Source organism: Corvus kubaryi, unplaced genomic scaffold (assembly GCF_017639235.1).
Source record: "Corvus kubaryi isolate FWS band 111438036 unplaced genomic scaffold, C.kubaryi_AGA036_p1.0 74, whole genome shotgun sequence".
Taxonomy (NCBI): Eukaryota; Metazoa; Chordata; class Aves; order Passeriformes; family Corvidae; genus Corvus; species Corvus kubaryi.
Genome location: NW_024582061.1, coordinates 8,453,461 through 8,478,898, shown reverse-complemented (window position 1 = coordinate 8,478,898; position 25,438 = coordinate 8,453,461). Strand labels below are relative to the sequence as shown.

At 39.2% G+C, this 25,438-nt stretch overlaps 1 protein-coding gene across 7 annotated transcripts in view; it reads right to left on the bottom strand.

The window, feature by feature from the left end:
• Positions 1-25,438, bottom strand: part of DGKI (diacylglycerol kinase iota) — a 211,860-nt gene that overhangs the window by 85,937 nt on the left and 100,485 nt on the right. For 4 of the 7 annotated variants that reach the window (XM_042050499.1, XM_042050492.1, XM_042050494.1 and 1 more), the window contains exons 9-21: positions 20,850-20,945; positions 20,474-20,548; positions 19,071-19,166; positions 17,191-17,273; positions 15,783-15,843; positions 12,598-12,711; positions 11,931-12,068; positions 10,693-10,771; positions 6,666-6,721; positions 5,760-5,822; positions 5,457-5,530; positions 4,005-4,116; positions 1,379-1,578 (exon numbers count right to left, since the gene is read on the bottom strand). In XM_042050499.1, coding sequence (XP_041906433.1) covers positions 1,379-1,578; positions 4,005-4,116; positions 5,457-5,530; positions 5,760-5,822; positions 6,666-6,721; positions 10,693-10,771; positions 11,931-12,068; positions 12,598-12,711; positions 15,783-15,843; positions 17,191-17,273; positions 19,071-19,166; positions 20,474-20,548; positions 20,850-20,945 — 1,247 coding nt within the window. The remainder of the gene's footprint in view (positions 1-1,378; positions 1,579-4,004; positions 4,117-5,456; positions 5,531-5,759; positions 5,823-6,665; positions 6,722-10,692; positions 10,772-11,930; positions 12,069-12,597; positions 12,712-15,782; positions 15,844-17,190; positions 17,274-19,070; positions 19,167-20,473; positions 20,549-20,849; positions 20,946-25,438) is intronic. The other 3 variants (XM_042050496.1, XM_042050497.1, XM_042050498.1) reach the window with 1 other exon arrangement.

Here is a 25,438-nt window from a genome sequence, read left to right as displayed (position 1 = left end):
CTCCAGAAAGATGAGCATACTTTATATATTTTCTAGACAAATAGAAATTGCACATCAGAGAAATGGGCTTCTACTGAAAATAAAAGCATTAGTCTCAGTAAGAGAACAGAGTGCTAAATTGAACAGGAACATGTTGAAAGTAACCAGGGTGGCTTTGATTACATGAATAGATTGACAGCCAGGGGATGACAAAAAAACTCTTAAGGGCTGGAGTCAAAGTTTGAAGTAAAGCAATATCTTTCACTAGATACACAGCTGTATGGCAGACAACTTTTCAGATAGCTAAAAGAAAAGATGTGCCTAAGAACTTGTCCTTTCTTTCCCATTTATATGAGTTAGTCTAGTGAAAGGTATTACATCTCTTCACAGAACTTGCCTCACCATTACAATTGCAACAGCAAAATTCCCCACCCATTTCCTGAGAAATATTAAAGCCCTTGGTGCATGAGTGTTTGAATTAAATGAATCTTAATAACTTTAGGTTGTTAGTTCAGTATCTTTGGATAAGGGAGAGACTGTTTTGCTTCACGTTTAGAATACTTGATGAAAAACAGCCAAGTCCCTTGCATCACTCATTTTAGCAGCAATAAAGACCTATACAAGGATTACAGTTAATACCCTCTACAAAATAATCTAAATAACTTTATTAGATGGACATTTTCATAGGTCAAAATTTGACCATTTAGGTGTCTTCTAATTAAAATATCCCTGAAGTGCTTGTAAAGAAGGTTGAATCATGGAAAGAAATGTTAGTCCTAAGTATTCCTCTTCACAAGCTACTAGTTTCCAATCTTCTTAGCTTTTCTCTAGTCATATTTACAAAACACATTACTCATTTGGGTTTCTATACTGGAGAAAGATTTCCTACAAAGTACAAAGGGTTCTTTCAGGACATTCAGGTATTTCTCCATAAACTCTGCCAGGCAGCATGCGCTCACAACAGAGACTGAAATATGTCCTGATTAGTTCTTGATTGTGGCAATTTCTTACAGGGTCTTCAATGCAGCTTAAAAAGCAGATCAATAAAGCTGAGAAACTAAATCAAAAAAAACTTCAAGGGCAAATGGCATACATATGCAGAACTGTCAGAAGCCAAGGGGTACACTGCCAAGCCTGCAGAAACCTCTCTAAATAAATAAATACATGACAGAAAGATACAACACCAGTCTAAAAGCAAGACAGAGGTAACTCAGAAGGTAAAGAGTAAAAGAAAGTCAGATAAGTATTTACAATAGAGTGAAAAGGGACTTCAGAAGATGTGATTTTTTTAAATTTATTTTTCAAATGCGCTGCAAGTCCAGTACATGCAAAATCCATGACCGAAAATGCTGCCTCACACAGGCCTCCTGCCACTAGGACATGCACATATGCAACTCACTCATTCAACAAAGGCATAGATGTTCTCCTCTTGCTTTTCTGCACCATGTTGGCTTGGTTCCTTAGGGAGATCCGGATGAGTGAGGGAGCCAACCGACAGGGTTCACCATCCACTTGCATGGGGATAGACTTGTACGTCAAAAGCGTCACCTCCCGGCACTGGTGCAACCTCTCTCCATGACCGCCCACCTGGAGAGCAGCCTGCAAAAAACAAACAAACAAAAAACACAAACAAACAAAACACCAAGCAGGGAAAAGAAAAGATACCTCAGAACAGAGACAGCTGGGGCAGTTAACAAATCCAAAATGCCACTTTGCTGCCAGCATCCATTATACAGTACTCCATACCTAAGCTTTTCTAAAAGAGCACAATGAAAGTATTTTCACCCTGAAACTGCAAAGCAATACTTCAAATTTCATAAAGAAAAGTGGTGGGCAACAAGCAGATATCTAACCACGTGCATTACAGGACTCATCACCTATATGTGCACGCACAAATAAATACCTATGTTCATTCTTCAAGCTTTCAAATTGTTTTGGTTGGTTTGTTTTTACAATAACAGTAATGTTAATAATTATTTGCTCTTTAAAACAACATCCCTAATTAGATACATCTGCGAGACAGAAAAATTATTTCCCCTTCCTGAACAGGAAGGACTAAGGATAGTCCTTAATGATAATTAAGATAAATTTAAATTTTTTATTGTGAAAGCCTACACAGCAAGTCAACCTCAACATTTGGCTGAAAAGAGCAGACAGAAGGACCTTGTTAAAAACACTTAAATATCATGTTTAAGAATTCATTTCAAAGAAATTAAGCAAGGAAGACAATAAGCAGATCCTTCAAGTTCTAGGCAGACATATTTGGGCAGAAATGTATTTTTTTAATGAATACGACTATTATGTGACTGTTAGCTTTCACCTCTCACATGCAGAAAAAAAATCTTATATTAATGCAATGCTGACAGAGAACAGCCTAAACACAAGTCAAGGCCTTAATCCTGCTCTGTGCACTTAATATTATGGATCAATTGATAATAGCATCAATGATATAATAATTAATACTTCTTATAAAGTATTTCTTTCCCTTGGTTTCACAGACCCACTTAGGTATGAGCAAGCAAATCTGAGAGACATACAAATCAAGTTAGGGTTATATCAAGAGAGTCTAGGGTTACAATCGTTCTTCAGCATCACAACCAATGTACACCTGTAGACCCTCTGTTCTCAACTAGGCTTCCTTTAAAGAGAAACAGCAGCTCAAAGGACCGAACATCTTGAATTCAGCCCCAGCTGAAATTGTTGGTAGCTTTTGAGATCATTTTAGCTACTTCCATTGGCTGGAGCAGTGTTAGTGGCAAACCCAAAAACTCTTCTGACTGAAAACTGTCAGTTGGTACATGCTAAAGAGAATTTTGACAGCATTTTCAAAAACATGCCCTAAACTCTTGACATTTATTCCACGAGATCTACTATGCTAATAAACAATTTTTCTTTCCTAATCCACTAGACTCATCAAAAAAAAAAAAAAAAAGAAATGCCACAAAATTATCCTTAACCCAGACAAACTTTTTAAAGTAAAGATTGACCAAGACTGCCTTTTGCTTACTTTGAAGCTTAGATTTGCCTGAATTTCTCTTTGAGAAAACAAACGCCATTATCATGGATATTTAGTGAAAGTGTTATGGACTGAGGGTAGGTCACACAAAAAGTGAATTTAGCTAAAACAGGCTTATCCATCTTAGTTTTAAACTAGCTTACATGAGACAGCAGCAACAAAGGCCTACAGGCGTGGAGCTAAGTGTGAGCTATAAAAACCTGTCAGGAAGCCCAGTTACAGGCCTTCTGTTGGCCACACTAAGTCCAAGATGCAGTGCCTTAGGTAGGCTAGTGCTAGCACTAACTACCAACTCTGGCTGCTTTTAACCACTCCCTGCAGACACTGTCACTGTGTTTGACCACTGCCACAGCAGGACACCAGGGTATTTACAGAGATTGCTTTTATGGTAACTCAGTTTTAGTTCACTTTAAGGTCAGCATTGACAGAAAGTGCAGTGATAAATTAAATTGTTGGCTGAATTTCCTTTTCCTAGCAGAATAAAAAGGAGACACAAAATTCATGCAAGAAGTACTTAATAAAGTGTTCCACAGCTATTACTAAGGTTTCACAAGATTTTTGGTGAGCATATGGAAACTGAATGTGCATACAATTTAATATAATATTTCATATTTATATGCTAGCTATACCTAAAAATAGGCATTTATTGAAATAGATTGAAATAGACAAAAGTTAAAAAGAAAAAAGCAGTATTTATTTGATCATAAAACACTCCCACAGTAAAATCATGATTTATCATACTGTTCTTACTGTAATAATCTTGCCATTTAACTTCGAAGCACTGCAGATGCAAATTAGCCATATTTTACAAAGAATACTTTTTATTATTAAATAACACATCTCTTATTAGAAAAGAACAATTTGACTCTGCCATTTAACAGCAGAGAAATGCTTTGGCCTTTGCTGACTACAGGGAAACCCACTCGTTCTTCAGTAACAAGGACAATTTTGCCCTCTGCAGTGTTGCCCACAGAGCTCACCCAGCCTGGCAGCACCCCCATGGACTCACCAGTGAGGCCATGGTGAACCCGATGACTTCAATGTAGCCATCGTCATGACGCTGAGGCTCAAAGTCTCTGTGATCACCAGGGTTTCCCCAGGGCATTGTGCCAGCACAGTACCTACAGAGAGAAGTTTGGAGAGAGAGTTTGAGGCAGCAGCTTGCCCAGATGGGTCCTGACTAGTAGCCTATTAGCCTGTTCCGCTTGTTTCCAAGCTGATACAACACCTGCAAATGTATCCACCATAAACTTTATCAGGTTCCTCTCTGAGAGGAAAATGGTGAAACACCAGGAAATAGGTAACAGAGCAGCAGCACTCTTTTCTCCCCATTTGCTTTGATTCCTGCTGGTGAGCTATTAAGCCATAAAGCTGTTTTGCCCCTATTTCCTCTCTCCCTGCTAGCTCAGCAGTTCTAACAGCACAAGGAACGCAAAACATTGCATAGCTTGAGGAGGCAGGGAGACATAAGAAGCAGGAACAGATACAGCTGTGGCATCTCTCTTTTCTACCATCAAAGAATAGATGTGAAAGTGATCTAAAAGTGATAGAAGGGGGGAACTTTAGAGAGGTGACACCAAGTAGAAGCTTGCAGTGCGGAACTCAAAAGAGCAAGTGCTTGGGACTGCACGTGGAGCAAAGTAGGAGGTTGTCTAAAGCAATGGTCTCCAAAGTGGGGTGCATGCAAGAAAAATCCACACCTGACAAGACAATTAGAGGATGTGAAGAAAAATATTGCTGTTACTTTTAATAAATAAGAAAGCAAAATTTTAAAACAAACATTAAAATAAGTGTTTGTTTCATTTTCATGACATTTTTTCTTAATTTATATTTGTGCGTGCTTTATATTGTTTGTAATACTGGTATAGAGGTACATGTATATAACTTATAAATATACAAATATTGGGGTGGTGCTTGAAAGATTTTTACTGATAGGGATGCACAATCAAATTAAGCCTGGAGACTACTGTTCTAGAGAGCAGGAGATTGACAACTTTTAATAATTCAGCTATATTTTTATTAAGGACACCTTTTAACTTCTTTCAGCAGTTTGGTATTCCTTAACTGGTAAAATACTTATCCTTCCCCTCTCTCCATTTCTGTCCCCTCCTCCCCCTTTCCTTTTTTTCACACTCTGATTCTAATTAAGCAAAACACCAGGCATCTGTCTCTTTACTAACTTATTTGCAGGTTATATGAACAACTTTTCAAAGTGTGTTTGTTAAGCATTTCTACTGTATCAGGATATTCAACTTGTTAAAGGATGGCTTTGTTGCACTCTGAACTCTGATGCCATTCTGGGTTGCTCATTAATAGCATTATAAGCTGCCAGCTCTCAACAAGGTAGCCCAGAGGCAAAATGCTCCCTGCACATTCACCAAGTCTAGGACAGCTGGTAAGTGTCTTTTGAAAACTATTTTTATTTTTCTTGTATAACTTCAAGAATCTGTCTTGTACTTACCTGGGTATGTTTAAAAACACTATACACTGGAACTTCAGCTCCTGGATCTTTGGAGTCAGGTCTGTACCATCACACTACAAAGCCAAAGTGACAGAGCACAGAGAAATTGCTGAATGGAGCCACAGACAAGAGAAGTGTTGCTGCTTTGTAACAACTTTCCCAAGACTTTCCTTGGAATGTGTTGCAAATGTCATGCTCAAAACTGAAAAGTAACAGAGCCATTAAACTCTCACCTCACTCTCTCTCCAAACCTCCACCTCCACCCCCTTCCCAAAATACTATGACACAATTTCTTATACTTACCACAACTTTAACATGCTTGGATAAATCTCTTGAGCTTCTTTGCAGAAAGTCTGTAAAGGCTGCCTGCAACAGAAATAAGTGCAGGAATTGCCAACACTTCTGCTCTTTTTTTCCCCTCAGTTCTTATCCCCCTGCAGAGCTAATTACCAAAATGCCATCCTTTTGTCAAACTTACTCTCTCAGAAGATATAATTTTATTTTGTTTTAAATTGTGATACTTCTCCTTTTGAGAGCTTAACTGAAAAACAGTCCTTGGACACCCCAGTGCAAGATAACCTGGACTGTTAAGTGCAAATTCCTGCTCACTCACTTGTTTCCATGTTTAAGGCACATGGGTACAGTGGGTGTCACCATCCAGAAATACATTATATGCCACTCGTTATCAAAATGGTGTTTGCTCTTAATAGCTTTAGAATAAAGTGCTGTCCATTTGCCTCCTGAATGCACAAGTATATTTGCATATTCAAACATTATTAATCACTCCAAATACCTGATTTATGCCCTGCACTCCCCATGGCCCTACATCCAAGACTACTCCTCAAAGCTACAAAGGCCGAAACTTTGGGAATTCCTCTAGGAAAGTCACTATCAATGCACTTCCCAAACCCTGAAAGAAGCAGAGCAGTGTCTTGAGAAGCTTATGAGCCAGAAGCAGAGGGACCAAGATACGACCATGACTGTGTCCAAAGGAGTGGCTCTTTTCACACCTGCTCAGCTCTGTATAACAACAGTACCTCAGGTTCTTTTCTACAGACACGTCTGTGTGGCACTGCCAGAAACAGCATGTGTGCACTTGAAATTGTAACTGGCATGACCTCCTGATGTGAGAAAGTGAGGGGGAAGGTAATTAAGAAAACATTCAAACAACTAAGTTAACATCATTCCATAAGACAAATCTGTACTTACCCCTGCATAAAACATTTTATTTCTAAATCGGCTGTTGAATTTCTCTGGATTTGCTTCTGTGAAAGGATGAAAAATAAAGGTATGAACACCCTAATGAAACAAGTAGACTTCATTATACCTTCACATTCCCTGCTAGCACTACAGTGCTTTCAGTGTATCACTCAGTGAAAATATTAACATAAGTAGGTTTTCCATGTATGAGTCCCCCATCTGTGCCTTTCTCTGCTATCAGATTTTGAACATTGATATTGAATCCTTCCCCTTTCTGGTAGAGAGTGGAAATAGAGGGAAACATGAGTAAAGAGGTAACAGGAATTTAATCAGTTAATTTAACACCTCTCAGACTACTAATCTTATGACCCCTCATGACGATTTGTGAGACTTCTGTTTCTAGCAATGCAGAACAACTCTCTAAGAATTATTAGAAATTAATGAAACACTAACCCGTGCTTTGAACAAGGAGTATAGTATTAGTAAATTACAAGGTGGAAAAGACCCTTAAATTCTGATTAAATTAAAGAATTTAATCAGAATTTAAGAAAGTGTTAGAGAGTTACTAAGGAATAGACATATCTACCCAAAGATTCTTGCAACAAAAAAAAAAAAAAAGGAAAAAAAGAATTGGCTACTCTAAAACCTATTTAGAAAGCTGTTTCATTTTGATTAGACTCCAAGTGATGGATAAATTTGAGTCTAGTACCAATATACATCTAATGGTTAATTATTCTCACTGTTAATGTAAATGTGGAGGTTTCCAATCTTGAAATTTTCAGACTTCAACTGCCAACTGCTAAATCTTGTCATGCTTCTGTGTCGGATTAAAGAGCCTTCAACTATCAGATATCTTCTCCTTGAGTAAGTACTTACAGGCAGTAATTAAATTGCCTCTTAACCCTCTTTCCAATAAGCTAAATGGAGTTCCCTTAATCTCCCAATACAAGGCACATTTCCCAGAATACAGTTCATTCTTGGGCCTCCTTGGAAACTGCTTTCCTTGATTGTGACATCTAGAGATTCCAGAAGCAGCCCTTCTGGCACTGAATTCAGTGTTACTACCAACTACTCACCCTTGCTCATCGATTCTCTAGTGAAAACATCAAACTACCAAAGCAGTCCTTCTGGATAAAGCATCACTTTAGTGAGGACACATCCAAATTACCCCTCAAATGACCACTTAACACAATACTTCTAGTTCTCTTGGAAGCCACTACATCTCACAATATGTGGCTCCATTTCATAAAAATGAGCTGCTTGACATTTCTGATTTGCTTGCTGGGTCAGTTACTATACCTGTTGCTGTGTCACAGGTGACTCAAACTCAGACAGGGCCCCTTCTACCTCAAAAAATGAATTTAATTGTTTAAGTCAATCTCATCACACTGAGCTCACAGCTCTTTGCAGAGTCCTGACACCCCATGCTAAGCAGCAGAAGGCTTCTGAAGGCTTAGTGCCTGTGCTGCACGTTCTCTCATGTGACTATCCCCAATGGTTCCAGACGGCAGACACCACAGCACTGGATCATACATGGATCTTATGACAAACACTCCCCATAACAAAAGCCCTGGTTTAGAACAGGAAAGGAGCTCTTCTGAGGTCAGGGACTAAGCAGTCTCTCAACCTACTGCTCCTACTTCTGCCATCACAGATGAGCATGGGTAGGGAGTAAGGACTCTGTGATGTAAAATAGAGCCTTAAGTTGATTTGAGTGTAACCTTGATTGTAGAAGCAAATTACTGAATGCATATCCAAGGCTCACTCCATCCTCACCATTCCTAAACCATCAAGGAACTGGAAAATTGAATACGTTAGACTCTGTGTGCAGTGGGGGAGTTTCCTGCAAATGAACAGTCCTGCAGAGCTGAGGGATCAAACAGCATGTCAGCAGGGATAAAGTAAATTGCATCTTCCATGCTCTACCAAAGCATAAGGATAACAATGGAGGAAGTTGGAAAGAGCCACTACCCAGAACACTTCCCGAAGAAGCAGAGCTGAATACATTAGACTTGGATCCAACCCTCAAGTCTCAATCTGATTAGTCACAAGAAAAGTGTAGAGGTTGCCATGGAAAAGGCCACATTAATATATAGGTTCCTCTGAGACATTGCAATCACTGCTTATTCTAAATATAACAGCTGACCAATCTCTACTGCATAAAGTGTCCTGCTAGGCTGAGAGTTCATATCAATTTATCTTATTTTGGTTTGCAGGCAGGGTATTCATTTGTTTTAATACTATGTGTGATTACAATAGCTCCACATAAGCAACTGCATACAGCCACTTATCTCAAGAGCATAAATGCTATAGCTGTTAAAGTACTTTACATTTTGCTACTGTTGCTAAGAATTTCTCTGGATTGTCATCAATGGTAAATGAGATCATAATCTGCTTTGTATTGCTTAATTCACTGAGCCACAGGATACTTTAGGCTGGAAGGGGCCTTTAAAGTCCATCTAGTCCAAGCCCTCTGCAATGGGCAGGGACATCTTCATCTAGATCAGGTTGCTCAGAGCCTCATTCAACCCAACCTTGAATGTTTCCAGGGATGCGGCATCCACCACCTCTCTGGGCAACTTGTGCCAGCGTTTACCCACCCTCATTGTTAAAAACTTCTGCCTTATATCTAGTCCAGATTAACACTCTTTTTGCTTAAAACCATTATCCCTTGTCCTATTGAAACAGGGCCCATTTTTCTTATAAATCCCCTTCAAGTATCAAAAGGCTATAATTAGTGCTCCCAGGAAGCTTTTCTTCTCCAAGCAGCACAACCCCAATTCCACATGAAAAACAATACAACCCACACACCAGCAACACCTCCAAGGCTATAAGCTTTCATCTCCTAAAATACATAGAATTCGTTTCACGTATTTTTGCATTTAGGAAAATAAGGATGACACCAGCAGTGAAGACTTGTGCTACAAAAAGGTCTCCTGCCCATACGTACTCAGACACACAGCTTGCTCTGCCAAGTGCTTTTTCACCCATGTAAATTTTTAAAACACTGGCATGTCTGGAATAACATTCATTCTTTATAGGGCTCCATAACTTCATTATTTAATAATGCCTCCATTAAATGAGAAAGTAGCCATGCATTTAATCTATACAGTATATTCACAGTCACATTAGCAATGCAGAGTGATATGCACTCATAAAAAAAACCGCATACAGCTGTCATAATTTCATTCCTGTGCCCTTTTGTGGCCCCTCATTATTATTCCTAAAGCTTGAAGCAGTCTTAAACATCATAAAATATGCATTAGCTCATTCCATCATGTATCCTGCTCTTATTTAGCCTGTCGTTAGTGTGCTATCTTTTCATCTTGAAATGACACTCTGATAGCATGACAGTGAATATAAGGAAGGCTGTGTTTCAGAAAAAATACCTGCATATGAAGCTGGAATGACCAAAAGCTGAAGGCAGACACCTGAACAGGGTTTGTTTCTACAAGCACTGCCTAAAGCCATTCATATCAGTGCTTAAGCCACGTGTCAATATGTACAGGGGGACATAACTGCCACTGGCAAGGGGACAGACAAGGTGCTACAACTGCTCAAATTCCTGACACTTCTGCAGACATTAAACCCTTTTACTTGTATAGAGACACTCTGGGTCTGTACCAAGTCCAGGGATGTTATGCTATACTGATCCATAGGTAACAGCTGTCTAGTCTGAGAACACAATCGTATTCCTGCTATTTCCAGTCTTGTGGCTCTTCTCTTTCCTCCACTTCCACACTCGCACCTGACTTATATACCGTCTCCTTTACAAGATCTAAAACTTTGGAAATCTTCCCTTTTAGCCCTTTTCCTCCAGTAAATTACAATCTTCCTTGTACTTTTTTCATTTTTTAATCATGAATCAATTGGAAATTCATGATACAATCACTTTTTCTTCTTGTATGTATCTTAAGGTTTTATGTTCCAGCTTTACTTCTGAATTATAAGAACAGTATGTTAAATCCAACTCTATTTCTAATTAATAAAATAACTGCCCACCCACAGGGCTAAGGAAATAAAAAGTTCCTATTACCTCTGGATTCATGGAACTCCAGCGTAACATGTGCATCAAACCCAAGACTGAAGTAATTATTGAAGACATTGAGGGGAAGCTGTAATTAGATAATAAAAAGAGACATAAAAACAACATGAATGGAACACTTCTCAACACACCAGGGTTTAAGCATTAAAACTTGGCTCATCATGAGAACCTACTAAGAACAAAGTGGAAAATATCAGAGAAATGTAAGCAGAAGGTTGCTCTGAAGGTTAGTAATGGCTTGTGGAAAATGATCAGATACAGGAGCCCAAAGAACACAAAGAGACCTACAGTGCTTTATGATCATATATGTATCTTTGTTAACACATCAAAGGGTTCCTTATGTTGTCATTTAGATTTCCCATAAGGCTGCATCACTTAAGATATCACCAACACAAAGGTTTTCAAAGGTTTTGCTAGCTCTTCAAGCTCAGCATGGCAAATGAAACTCCAGCTGTGTTCTTCTCACTCCATATATAACCAGGAGCAATCCAAGTCCCAGAGAAGAAGCTCTAATCCTACTGAGGATGCATGAGGCAGGCAAGCACACATCTGGCCTTTTCATTGTTACACACACCCAACAGGGCTGTAGAGAGGCAACTGTAGCATCCAATAGATAAGCTGGAAATTATCCCTGAGAAGAGGAAAATGGTTCACAGAATCGGGAGGGGGTTTTATTTTTGTAGTATTTTCAACATCACCAGTCCAAATGATAAATTACTATGTGATTTCCTCACTAAAATTTTCCCATTCTTCAACTACCAAGATACACTAGTGGAGATTATGTGGAGACCCACACACAAAGAAGTTAAACACAAAAATACACTACACCTTACTGTAAAGTAGGAAACATCTGGTATCCATTAGCAAAATCCTAAGGAATAAAATTTTACATCCTGTTTTTAGTTTTGTCTAATTGGGGAATGGATGGTAGTCACAGGATTACTACTCCTGCAACTAGAGAAAAACAACAATGACCTTTCTGATGAAGCGCTAGGGATTTTTATCCAGGATTTAATCCTTGACATAAATGTTCAATGCCAGGGAGTTTCAAACAACAAATAAATGCATTTCACACAACTCTGGAACCACTGACACATGAAAAGAGTCACAGGCAGAGATGCAAATAGAAAATTAAACAGTTGCAGAACTCCCAACCCATGCTCCTTAAAATGTAACCCAAAGATGTTCATAAGCATTCTATATTTTCCATGGGAAAAAGCAGCTCTAACCTTACGTGCCCCATCCTCCAGCTCATCCTGGGGCAAATCAGGGTTGCGCTCCACCTGAAGATTCCAGCGGTCCAGCTGGACAATGGTCCCATCTTCTACATGGCACAGGATCTTCGACACCGGCTCATCTGTGTAACCCTGACAGCAGAGTGACCAGAGTATCAGCCACAGATGGTGACAACAAATTGAGTTACTCACCAATTACCTGACAGATTTCCCTCCTTTCACACACACCTAAGACCCTCAATAAATTTTTGATCGTGCATTTTAACAAGCTACTATTTGGGTGCACAAATCTAGGGCAGGCAAAGTAAGGCCATAGGGAGAGGAATTCGAGGTATATTTGCTTTTCCTGGAATAACTTCAGTGCTGTAGTAAAGGATAAACAAAGAGAAAGTTTAAACTTTGTTGAAATTAGAAGCCTGATTACTGTTCTTGTTACTTGGCCTGAAATACCAGGTACATCTATGTACACTTTTATTGCAACATCATTAGTAATTCAAAATCCCAGACTGCAAATTGAAGCAAACCATTCTGCCAGAGTGAAGCAGAACTTGGACACAGCCCTGCCTACTATTTTAGCCAAAAAAGAAGTTCCACCCCACACAACTAAATCTGAGCAGCAAGTTGAGAACCCCCACGTAAGGGTGCCCCAGCCAGTCCTTACCCCACCCCAGTTGAGGGTGCGAGCAAGGTCATTCCCAGTGCCAAGAGGAAGGACAGCCACAGGAGGTGGGGGGCTGAGTTGCAGCTCATCGAGGATGGATAGGATCCAGCCCACCTATAAAAAGGAAAATTAAGAGAACTGTCAGGAATATTAAAAGGACAAAGACATATTTTGATAATATCATATTCTCTTTCACAGAGAAGATCAAGTAAAATAAATTTTAAAATGAATGAAGAATAATATGGACAATTCGAGATAATTTTTTTAATTATCATTATGTAAAAAGAACTAAACTTTTGACAACAGTTATGAAAGAAAATGAGAGACATATTAAAACACCATGGTGTCTCAGAACTTGTCCTGCCAAGCATGAACTTGCTCACAAGTCTCTTTTTCCCAGAGAACAGACCTTAGTCCTGAATTATTTCACTCAGTACAAGACATTATATCTGCATATATACAATATATAGATACACACACACACACATACATATCTAATAAAATAATAAAAAACTAGACTAAAAGACAGACTAAGGCTCAGGGTTGAAGGTTTTGGATTGGAACAATGAAACTGTCTCTTTTGTATCCTAAGCTATTAGTTATTCCAGAGAACTGTTTCTCCTTTCTTCTGGACTACATAAAACTTTCAGATAGAAACCTAGCCAGAAGGAACAAATTACTGTAAGTTATTTTGTTCTCATTAAATGGAAATTTTCAAAGGGGAGCAAGAATTGTTGCTAAAGATGTTATCAAATTTTGGTGACTGAAATTCCTGCTACAAAAACAAAGGACTCTTTCTTAAACTACTTCTCTCTTTAAAAAAAAGATTGTGAAGAACCTGTGCTGCATTTTTAAATAAAGAATTAATAAAAAATTAACAGATTTTTTTTTTCCTGTTGCCAGTTTTCAAAGATTCAGTTTCTACTGGAAATGTGAGCTTTTAAAGAGGACAGAAAATCAAAATCCTGACTACAGCTGGACTGAATTTTTCTTCCCCCAACCAATGTTACTGTGGTTTCAAATAGATTCTCAACCCAAACCAGGATAACACTGGAGCTTCACAAAAGCCACCCAGCATAACATGGGCATGGGGAAAAATAGCTGCAGTTTGAAGGACTGCAGAGGGGGTGGCCTGATAAATACAGAAACCACCATGCTATTTAGTATTCTAGGGTATTTCTTTCTCCAAGTCTCTTAGAAAATAAATTTAATTTTGCACAAATGACATTTATCAGACAGCTATTTATCATAACCAATTGTCCAATTATTAAAGCATTCATCTGGGATGTGATCCCCTGTTTGATTTCATTGTCTGACAACAGCCATCTCAACTACTTACAGCTCTCATGACCTTGGGTGTCTCCAAAAATACTGAGGTCTTTTAAAGGGATTTTCAGAGGTAAGCAATCCTCTCTCTTTCAAAATATCTATACTTCTGCACTGATAACAGGAGACAGAATAAAAAGTCAAGATAACATCCGTAGGGCCAGGACTTCTTAAAGAGTCCGTTGTCATTGCCACTGACTTAATCCACACATTGTGCTTCAGCCTCCCCCTGCTACAGGTAACATTACAACATCCACCACTTTTGTAGATGCTTTTAACAGCTGAACAGAAACGTCAAATTACTAATTTGTAAGCACAACGCTGCTATTTAACTTGAGGTCACTTCTAAACCTTGTACATTTGTTGCACAATCCAGGATGATTCAGACTATCATTTCCCTGTAAACAGAGAGCTCCTGACTGCTTTGAAAGCAAAGCTTTCCACTTCTGCCCCGGGAAGGAACAGCAAGCAGTGACAATGGAAAAGTTACAATAAGTTCTGATTCACCTCAGTAATGTGAGGTAACATCTGGTCTCATTGCATATTCATTAAGTCCACTTGAGCCATATTTTTCATTTCTAGATGTAATGGCTTTAGAAATAACTGGATATTAATTTGCTTCAAAGTGAGCAGCAGCAAATGTAATAGTGGAGTGCTGCTCATACTAATGAGAAGGTGCTGCCACCTCTCGCTTGCAAATTTCAGCAAAGTGAAATAGGATGGTCTGACTCAATGTAGCTGCATTCTTTTCTCTTTTAATGTCTTCATGATTAATTTTTCCCCCCTATGAAAACACTGGCTTCCTCAGATGGGAAAGAAAACAGATCAAAACACTTTTTCTCAGCTTGTGTCTCCTGCTAAAGCAATGCCTTGCATGTTTCTTAAGGAAAGTTCATCATGCAGTAACCATTATATCTTACTTTCCCATGTACCAGAAAGACAGCAGTCTTATCACTGATTTTTTTCTTCACTCTTGCAGGGGAAGCATTGATATTAATAACCCTGCCACTGGGGTTTTAAAAGAATACACAGAAGCTGAAAATATTCCCCCAGAAATTCAAGCCGAGATGAATTAAGAGAGGGGATTCAGCTCTCTACAAAGTAAACCAACCACCTCTCCATGTCCTAAACATCTACATAGACCTGTTCTGTCCAATCACTTCATCTTGCAAGTAGTAATGCATTTTCCTTACCATACTTATTGCTAAAATTGCCATCAAACACATGTTGGGGAACTGAGCCCCCTAGAGATTAAGGTCAGTTTTTCAACAGTATTTAGCACTCAGTGGCACAGACTGAGATTTAAAATATTTTTAAGTACTGGAAACAGAATGCAGTTATAATAACTCCATTACCACTCATGACCTTCAGACCCTGAGCTGCAGAGTTTTTCTCCAAATGAAGGTGCCCAAATCCTTTAAAGATCTGACTCCAGTCACTTATCTAAGAACACAGAAATTCTGTTATAAAGAAAAATACTGAACCTGGATCTACCAGAATCTAGCAGGAAGGAGAAGAAATTAAGATTTAATGGCTCCCAGACACTAACTTAACCTTCTAGATCCTTCTAGATCTAATGTAAATGTTGAGAGGAGACCAGCAAAGTTAGTCTTTATCTTTTTTAAGCTGTATAAAATCTTTATGCATAAAGGAAAGATGGCTCTGGACATGAGAATCTGGCCCTATAGCTACACAGTCCAGGCCACAGAGAAAATTGAAAAACAAGTATTAGATTTCACAAGTGTAAGGTATGCTATCTCTCTATGCCTCAGCAGGCAGTGTGAGGTGGGAAACCTGCCACTGTGAGGAGTTTAATCATTGATCCAAGACCATGGGACTGCCAGGTCCCTGCCACCTACCGTCCCATCCCCACCACATGCCAGGATCCTCAGGTTTGGCACTTTTCTGTACAGCTCCAGCCTGCCCAGGGAGGGAAAAGGGAAAAAGAGAGAGAAAAAAGGTAAGAACAGTAATGCAGATACTTTTTATGCATTTTGCTGAGTGACAGTGTAACCCACCACTTACTGCACTTTCAAATATTCATTACTAAGAATCTGAGTGGAGGTGGAAATGCAAAATCACTAGGATGTGAAATGGGGCCTTCCTCCATCTTAGACAGCACCTCCTGACAAGTGTTTGATCAGTTTAGCATCTTCCCAGATTTTCACATTCCTTCTATAGAGGTCAAAATCTTGCATTTTTCTCTTACCCTAAAGCAAACAAATTTAAATATTGAGGTTTTAAAACAATATTTAGTGTTCTTCATCATGACTTGTTGAGCTACCATTCCTCAGTCTTGTATAATGTGACAGCTTCTTCAACTAGTGACTGTATTTTAACACCACAGAAGGCAAGAATATGTAATAGAGTTCTTTCTCTGGATATGTGATCTAAATACCAACAGGAGAGACCAGAAAAAGTACCCTTTGAAGTCCTGCTCCTTCAGTTGTATCCTTCAAAAAGGCAAAATGAAATATTTTCTAATGAAGGGGGGGACACATTCACATCTAGAGAGCCAAGTAACCAGAGGACCTAACCCTCCTTTGCCCCATTATACAGCTCTGAAAAATGTATGTCTAACTTAAAGCTTCCAAACATCATGAGAGAACAGCATTGCAGGTGTTTCTGCAGGAAAATAAAAAGGCTGGGTTCCTTGAATAGGAAACACTTGGACTGTTCTTCTACAGGCAAATATTTGATTTTATATTATTACTGTAAAATATTTATAGAAACAATATTTACAAAAACATACAAAACATACTTACGAATTGTGAAAGTAGCTCTGAACAGATGGTTAAATAAGGCCAGTATCCCCATGTCCAATACCACAGAAGGATGGTTTCTTAACCCTTGGCAGCAAGAATCAGCCCTTTAAAAGAGTCCTCTCTCCCTTGGAAGAGGCTTACACTTCAACTGTTGTCCGGATAAGCTGAGTTAGTTACTCAGCAAGCAGGGACAATCATACAGTGCTACCATGTGTGGCAGTCTGGAGGCAGCCTCACCCCACTGGAATGCTCATTCATTAGGGAATGGTCAGGCACTGGGATCTGCAGCAAGCCTTGGAGCCATCTGGACCTGACTCTGTCTGGACACAGGGGCAGCTCCTGATCTCTTGTCACAAAAGCCACCACAGCAGCCCTTCCCATGCTACCAAAACCTGGATATGTAAGCCTCACACGGTCACTAATCTAGCCAAGGCAGATCTTTTCCTGCTTTCCTGACCAGACAAGAAATAGGGTGCTCAGTGATGAAGGCTCCAGTACTTACGCATCTCTTGGCCCTTCCTGAGAGAGATCAAAGACCTGGCGTGGATTCAAATACCACATAAACATTTGGAGAACCTTAGTGCCCTGGCAAGAAAGAAAAATCAAAGGAAGGGAAATTATGAGTAGTTTAATGATTACTGCAAATAAGTGTGCATTATTCACTACATTTGAACTGCTTTTCTTTTTTTCTGTGCTTTATAAAGCAAACACAAAACAAGAAGACAAACTAGAAAGTGGCATAGCAAATGACTGCTCTGTAGAATAGCAACCCACCAAATTGGACAAGGTGCACATGCAGGCATATTGACTAATTTCAACAACACAGATCACTAATGGTTCATAAGAACAGGCATTTGGGGTCAGACCAAAGGTTCATCTCCCACAGCAACCTGTTCTCCTGCCTCTCACCACCTGCAACAAGAAGAAACCTCTGTTATCCCACCTCACCCTCAGCCATCCATGACAGCAAGAAGTTGAACAAGATTGTAGCCAGTCTCCATCATGCTGAACAGTGTCCTGCCCAATATCCAAGCAATGACAGTGCTCAGGCCTCCACCATCACCACAGTGATCATTCATAATTGTAACCTCTACCATCTAAAGCAGCAGGAGTTAAGGACTTTGTGGGGTACAGCTGTCCCCATCACTCAGTGCAGTGTGGCCAGCCCATCACCTAAAGGTATAATTTCTGTTTTCTCAGTCTCTGGGGTTCATATTTCCACTCAATTTCCTTCCTTCGCGTTCTGCCCAGACACAAAGTGGCAGGATCTCCTACTAGCAGCAGAGAGCTAAGAACTCTATGGGGTGAGCTTGTACTCTAATTCAAGAATGCCTTTCAGACATGGCCTGAGGGTACACATCATATTTTCCATAGCTCTCCCTTCTGAGGGACGGCTCTTCTGCCTGACACCTTCCCTGAAGTGAAGAACCAAGAATAGCAGTCATAGTACCTAGGAAAAGGTATAAGAAGAGAGAAAATAAGTGTGATGTTTGCCATAAGTATTCTTCCAGTCTCAGCTGTGTGCAGTTCATAGAACTCTTGAACCAGAGGGAGGTACTGGACTTCAGCAATCTTCAGGGTTTTCACTTCCAAGTATCTCCTTCAGCCTGTCTAAATGTTTAGCATCCACAACATCCTACTGCAAGGAGTTTGTCAGCTGAACTACAGACTGTGAGGAGGACCAGCTTTTTCCTTTGTTTGGAATCAGTCTAAACAGTTTCATTTGATATCCTCCCTAATTCTAACAGAGGAGAAAATGAGCAGTGCCTATGCTACTCTCCATGCTCTATAGGCCTCTGTTGTATCTTACATCAATCTTTTCTATTAAAAGGCCCTCAGATTCTTTGATATTCAAAAAGCGGCAGAACCTGGAAAATATTCATTTGGGTAAGTATTAATTCCAAGAATCCTAAGGAAGAAGTCTGCTGCATTTTAATCACTGAAACTTGGTCTCTATGGTGCAGTAGAAGACCACTAATGATTTTTTTAGATGCTGTAGGAATTATGTCATTTCACATTCAGTAATTTCAACAGCCTTTCGTAGCAAAGCTAGGAAACCACTTTTTGGATAAAGGTAAGCCTAAAACTTCACTGGAAACCTAGATTTTCTGTGGAAAGATGAAATCTTCTGAAAACCTCCAAACTATCATATTAGACTCCTCTCAAGAATCGGAAGGGAGGAGTACAACCACTCAAATACTCAAGTACCCATTCCAGTCATCCAACTCCACTGGAGCAGAAAGGCCATTCCACAGCAAGGACCCCTTCTGAGGGCTGCAGTTCAGGCATAGAGTCCTTCCTATCTGACTGGCCAAGAACTAGTTTCATTTGCAGAAACCTTGCTGTTAAGCTTTGTGGTTCAGACCCAACTGATACTCTTACCTGATTCCCTCCACTTTTTGGATTGACAAAAACCAGCAGTGGCTTCATGAGTGGAGAGGAGATAGGCTTTATCACAAAAGGCCGGCCTTTGTTATCCTGAGAAACAGAAGCAAGAAACAGCTTTAGCACAAGAAATGTATGTTTCCTTGGCATAGCACACACAGAAGACCCAACCTAGCTCTGACAAAACTACTTCAGGTACTGGAAACAGTACAGCCATGTCAGTGTGGTGCTCAGCTGAGAATAATTTATCCAACTGAGACAACAGAATAAAATAAGAGGGGGAACTATCATTTCAGAGTAGCACACAACTATTTCAAAATTCTTTCAAGATTATTTCTGACCCTATTTCCTGCAATTATTCACACAACAGTAATTATGTGTCAGATACAATGTTATTTCTAACACAAACAGTTTTTCCAAAGGAAAATAGAATGAGATTAACTATTTATTCCATTAATTCCAACAGCCAAGTTGCATAAGCACTTATTTGCAGATAATCTGCTCTCAAATTCTTGGCCTTGCTGCGTTCCCACCTTTGAACAAATGCCACAGATCCAACATGAGATATCACTGAGAAAACTATTTACCTCCCTACTCCCTACCCTTGCAGGACACCTGAGAGCCCAGTAAGAGGGCACTGTCCTGGGCTCTTACAGACACAGATTCCAGTTTCTGGTCTGCAGTTCTCCCACCATACAAGAAAGGATTTGAACCAGAAAGCCCTGGCTATGCGAGGGTGAGTCTCCCTCCACCTCTCCCATGAGGCTGTTTGTCTATATAACTAATCCACTAGGAAAGATCTGGAAGCACAGTCTTCTATAAGACACGTGGTAAATCAAACCAATAGATCAACAATCTGTTTTCTCTCTCTGTGGCCAAATTTTAATATGAGATCTCCTGAAGAAGATCTGGAAGCACAGTCTTCTATAAGACACGTGGTAAATCAAACCAATAGATCAACAATCTGTTTTCTCTCTCTGTGGCCAAATTTTAATATGAGATCTCCTGAAGAAGATATCCTCAAACCAGACCACAGCCTTGCATCAGTGCACTCACCATAGATTTCACAACCTCAGTTTCACACCCCTGTTCTGCTTAGTGGAAAAAAAGGGTGTGAGGTGAGTCTCTTACATCCCAAGGGAACACTCTTTCATTAGGTGATGGTCCTTCTGGAGTCTGGTACGTTGTTTCTTGAAAAATATCAACTCAGAAAATAAAACTTCTCATACAAGTTTTATCTCTTCTAAGAACACGTTCAATAGCATGGAATTTTCCAGGGGAAAAATATATTAAACACTTCCGCGAAAAAAAAGAAGAAAAAAAAAGCCTAAAAACTTTTAAGTCTGTGTTTAGACATTTAAACAAAAGGAGCATGATTTCCAAAGCACTTGAATACCCACTTCATTTCCTCTTTTGCTGGCTTTTCTTTTAAAGGACGTTCTCTTCTTTCGCCGTGTTGAAGTCTTTAAGGAGTTCTACATCAAAAGAAAAAAGAATACATGAAAAGCAAAACAAAATTTAGAAGACAGGCCCAGACAGAGCCCCTTTACGAAGCTCTTCCATGCATGTCCACTTGGAGAATGATAAGAGTATCTGGCACATGCTCGAGATTTAAATTACATGCGCTGCATGCTTTACACTTCCACACCACCGTTTATGGAGAAAGCCACACATGGAGACCAGACTGGTGCTTTGGAACTGGAAACTTTCCCACGCTGTGAGGGGGGAAAAAAGATCAGATGCTCCCATAGACTCACATAACACCACATGTTGTACCTGCCAACCCTCCCAATAGGGGTAGGAGACGCCCGTTTCCCCTTCGGGGCTCCAGTCTCCTGCCCAATCAGGCTCGTCTCCTGGTATGGAGACCACCTGCATAAAGATGTAATAAAAAAACATGATAAATAAGATATTTTTCATGTTTTTTTGTTTGCTTTTTTTTTTTTTTTAAGGAAAGAAAACAACAAGTTTTAGCTCTGGCAACCATTATGACTCAACATAACGTAGGCCACCATGGCATATGATGCTGGCACTGTAGAGTCAGTTCAGGCCTATCAAGAAACTTGTGTAATCATCTGCTAAGGAACAAACTGAATTGTTAATTTTTAAGGATTTAAGTAAAGAAGGTGTTTCTGGGGTGATTGTTTGTTGTGTTTTTAATAACAATATCACTTAACTACATAGAAAAAAAAGTAGAACTACTTGTATTTTTGCAGAACCTATAAAAATAGAACTTATGTCAAGGCTTTTCTCCAGGCAGGCGACAGTCTGCTCAGTGACACTGAGCAAAACGGTGTTCTGGTGGGATAAGAACAGTCCAAAAAGGAGAATTTTATTATACTTTGTTATTTATTTTAATTCAGCAATTGAAGTTATACCTGCAGGAAACCCTAATCATTTCCACAACTGAAATTTTGTCTTATGGGAAATACTCCAAATATTTTTGCAGTATTTCAACTTCTAGTCTAACTACCACCAGGAAATAAAGTAGCATGAGGAAAGAAAGTTCATTGATTTTTTTTCCTAGCTATAAGACGGAAACCAAGATTCACTCAGCTAATCTGAAAGTTCATTTCTGCCCTGACCTTGATCAAAAGCGTACCACTAATGAAAGTCAACAAGCAGAGATCATCAAATCTTTAAAACCAATGTCTATTCTTAATCCTGCTTGTTATCCAACATCAACAGAAATAGCTACTAGGTTTTGTTTAATACACATCAACCACTTTCAAAATATAAAGACTTGATTATGATACACCAGATACACAGGACAATGCCTCCACATTCCTGAGAAGAAAAACTAACAGCTATCTAACTGAAATACCTGAAGGTATTATCCTTTATCACTTGGACCAAGAGAAGCCTGCTGTAGAGCACAAGGTCCCAAGCTCTCAGCATTCCTGGAGAAGGAAATAATCATGCCATATTGTTTACTGAAAATACTGAAGACAAGACAGCTCTGCAGAGCAATTACAGGAATTTGTCCTTTTAGAACATATTTTGAGAAACCACATAAAGAAGTGCTCGTACTCTTCCCTACTCTGATACACAGTGATCCTGAAAGCATGGTAAACCATAAAGACTGCACTGGCTACACAAATGCATCAGCAATCCCATCTGCATGGTCTTGCATTGCCCTACCTCAGCAGTCACATTGACTGTAGGCAAAAGTTTTGTTGTCAATAGAAAGTTAGGGGGGCATCACATTCAAAGCTGTCTCCCATGGGAGCCTTAGCCTAGTTCCTCAGGCATTCTCTGATGAAGGATTCTCCCTGGATTGGAGCAAAGCACAGGACAGAGACAGGAGATCTAGTCTATCCACAGTCTTGTCAGCAGTCTGCTGGACACTCACACGCATACCAAGCGTAAAGATAGTTCAGTAAAACCCTGCTAATTATAAAAGAATAATTTGAAGAATGTTTAAATGTAGTTGCCATTAAATCCCACTATAATGTACCTAACAGTGGGGTGGAAAAAGGCATACAGCTGTATTAAAGGAAAGGGTTAAGTCTAAGAGTCCATCCATGATTATAACCACTTTCATTTCCATACTCAAAAAGGCACTAAACAATGTTATTCGACCTCTTTTTTAAAAAATTTTTAAACCTGCCTACATCTATAGTGTTAACAGAACCGAAAGCTTTGCTACAGTAATTGCAACCACATGTCCATAGCAGATGAACAGCAAAAAAGCTGCTTAAACATACGCAGGGTTTTTTGCAAACATGCAGAAGAGTAACAGCCAAAGAGTATCAGCAGTCTTTGCACACTGAAGTGAAGAAATGGATAAGTAATACCTTGTTCACAGAACAAGGTAATGAGCGTTTTGTAAACATATAATGTTATTCAGCAAGGTACCTGATAGCAAAGCATACCTTTAAATGGGCACCATAAGTAAATCCTAACTTGCCTCTAGAGAGGAAACCTCTCCTTTGTGGATGTCAGTTTGTCCATCTTCAAAAAGAGATGTTTCATGTTATTGAATGGTCAGTGTAACCCTCAGCAAGCTTAGGTAGATGAACAGAAGAACTGGAGTCCTTCTTGAATGGTGTTGGATGGTGCAAAGGCCATGGGCTACCTCAGACAAATCCAATGCAACCTTTCAACCTTTTCCTTAACAATATTTCAGCCTCGGTTTCCAAAGGCTTTTAGCACACTGATTTTCAAATTACTTAAACAGTGAACAGCATCTGGGAAGGTCAATCTTGACTATCTCCTGGTTGTTCACAAACCACTACCAGACAAGCCAACTGCACTCAGCAATTGAGGAAATAAAGAAATAAACCCAAAAATACAAGTATTCACTAGAACTAGCTCACAGTTCTCAAAGGAGGTGAAGAAAACACCAAGTTTACTCACCTTGAACAGAAAAACCTTGGAATATTACAGTTACTGCCTTTGTCTTCCCAAACAGAAGACAGAATCAGTAAATCCATCAGTCAGATCCTCCTTATCATCTACTTTTCTCCCACAACACAAACACATAGCAAGTCCACTGCCAGAGCTAACACCACTTTGGCTACCAAACCTCCCCTATAACAAAATACCACCAGTCAACAGGGGTGACCTGCTTCACAAACTAGGAGATGGAACTGTACTGAACCCCAGGGAAACAGAGCTGGTATCAAAGCACTGCTAACAATACAGAAAATCTGCAGAAAATTACAGAAGGGGCTCACATTACAGATAACAGGGCAGAGGTATTGGGAGTTTTCCATTCATGTAAGTGGGTCATTACACAGAGGGCTACCACCTATTCCAAAGCTGCTTGAACCATTCTGAATATTCATCTTGCAATCAGTTTCTTACAAGAAGCAAAAGCTCCCCATTTAGAACATAGGTTGTCAGCATAAATTTGTTCTTAACCAATTACAACACGATGCTTCACTAGCACAACATTGTTGGTAACAAGACACAGAGTGTGGTCTTTGTGCAAGCCTAATATTTGAAAGGTGGTGACCCACGTTGTACAAAATAAGCATGGAAAACTATTTTTGTGGCAATCAAAAAATAAAGATTATAAAACAGGGTAAGGGTTTGCTACAAAAAGCCATCTTATTTACTTAAAGGAAACCACAAACAAACAGGATGCAGGCACCACTAAAATCAATTTTATATGAGCAGGGAATTCAGTTCAGGAGTTGTCTGTGACCAGTGTAAGTAGGTAATTAGAGCTGAGGAAATATTTTAAACCCAAAAAGCTTCTAGCCAAATTTATTCTGACTGTGGAATATGTGAAAAACAGATTGTTGATTACACATTCATTTTTTTAATGTGAAATTACAAAAATTTGTAAATATTGTGTTTGTACTCTCTGGATCGAATGAACTAAATATTTCATAGTGTTTATCAAATATTTCTATAGGGTGAAGAGGGTCATAATATGTAGAAATAGAGCTGGCCAGAAACAGCAGGAGAGGAAAAATATTTCCTAAGAAAACAATAAATAAGAAAACAAGACTTCTGCCAAAAATCTGAAAACACATCCAAAAGATGCATCACTATTTTCTAAAGTAATAAAGATGCATTTCTCATAACTCCAATGGGTGCTATTAAGAAGCTTCATGGAAATGCACCCATTGTCATAATTTTGAGCTATTTAATGCTTCAGCTACTCAAGATAAGGTTTTCCATGCTACGGACCAGGAATTTCAAGGACTAGATATGTGATGGCAAGTTAATAATGAAGTACTTTCTCTGTGCTCATGATTCAGGCACACAAAGCTAACAGATACTTTCTTTTAGTTTAATATTTTAAGCCTTTATTTAAAAAAACTTTTTTCTATAAATTATAATTACCTAGATTAGATTTATTTTTTATTCTGAAGTTATTAAAAAAAAAATGGACAAGAAAGCAAATTCTCTACAAATGTTATAAGGAAGGTAGCCTGGTTTAGGCAAAAGCCAAATCAAAAGAAAATTACACATCAGGGTTTGTTGGTTTGGTTTTGGTTTTTTCTCTTCTTTTTTACTAAAAATTAAATAAAATAAAAATCAAAAGGATTGAAGAAAAGCTTCTTTTAATAGGTCAAACATGCATACATCTGTCAAATACCAGACAGTTGCCGAAAATTAGCCAAGGATATTAAGTCCCTGCCAAGGCCTCGAACAATCCTCAACAAAAGGAAAAAAAGTATTTCTCTGGAGGAGACTGACTAAAACAGAGAAAGAAGAGTGTGGGGGAAATCTACAAATGGCAAAAACCCCTTTTTTCTCAGAGTGGAGGTGGTTAGGAGTCTTGCTATGCTCTCTCTTGACCTAAAGGAAAAATAGAGGCCTCTTTGGTTGACTTTTTGGTTACTCTATACATATATCTCCTCTTTCCTCTGCTTCTTGTCTTTAATAACCAGCTTGCTAGAAATCCT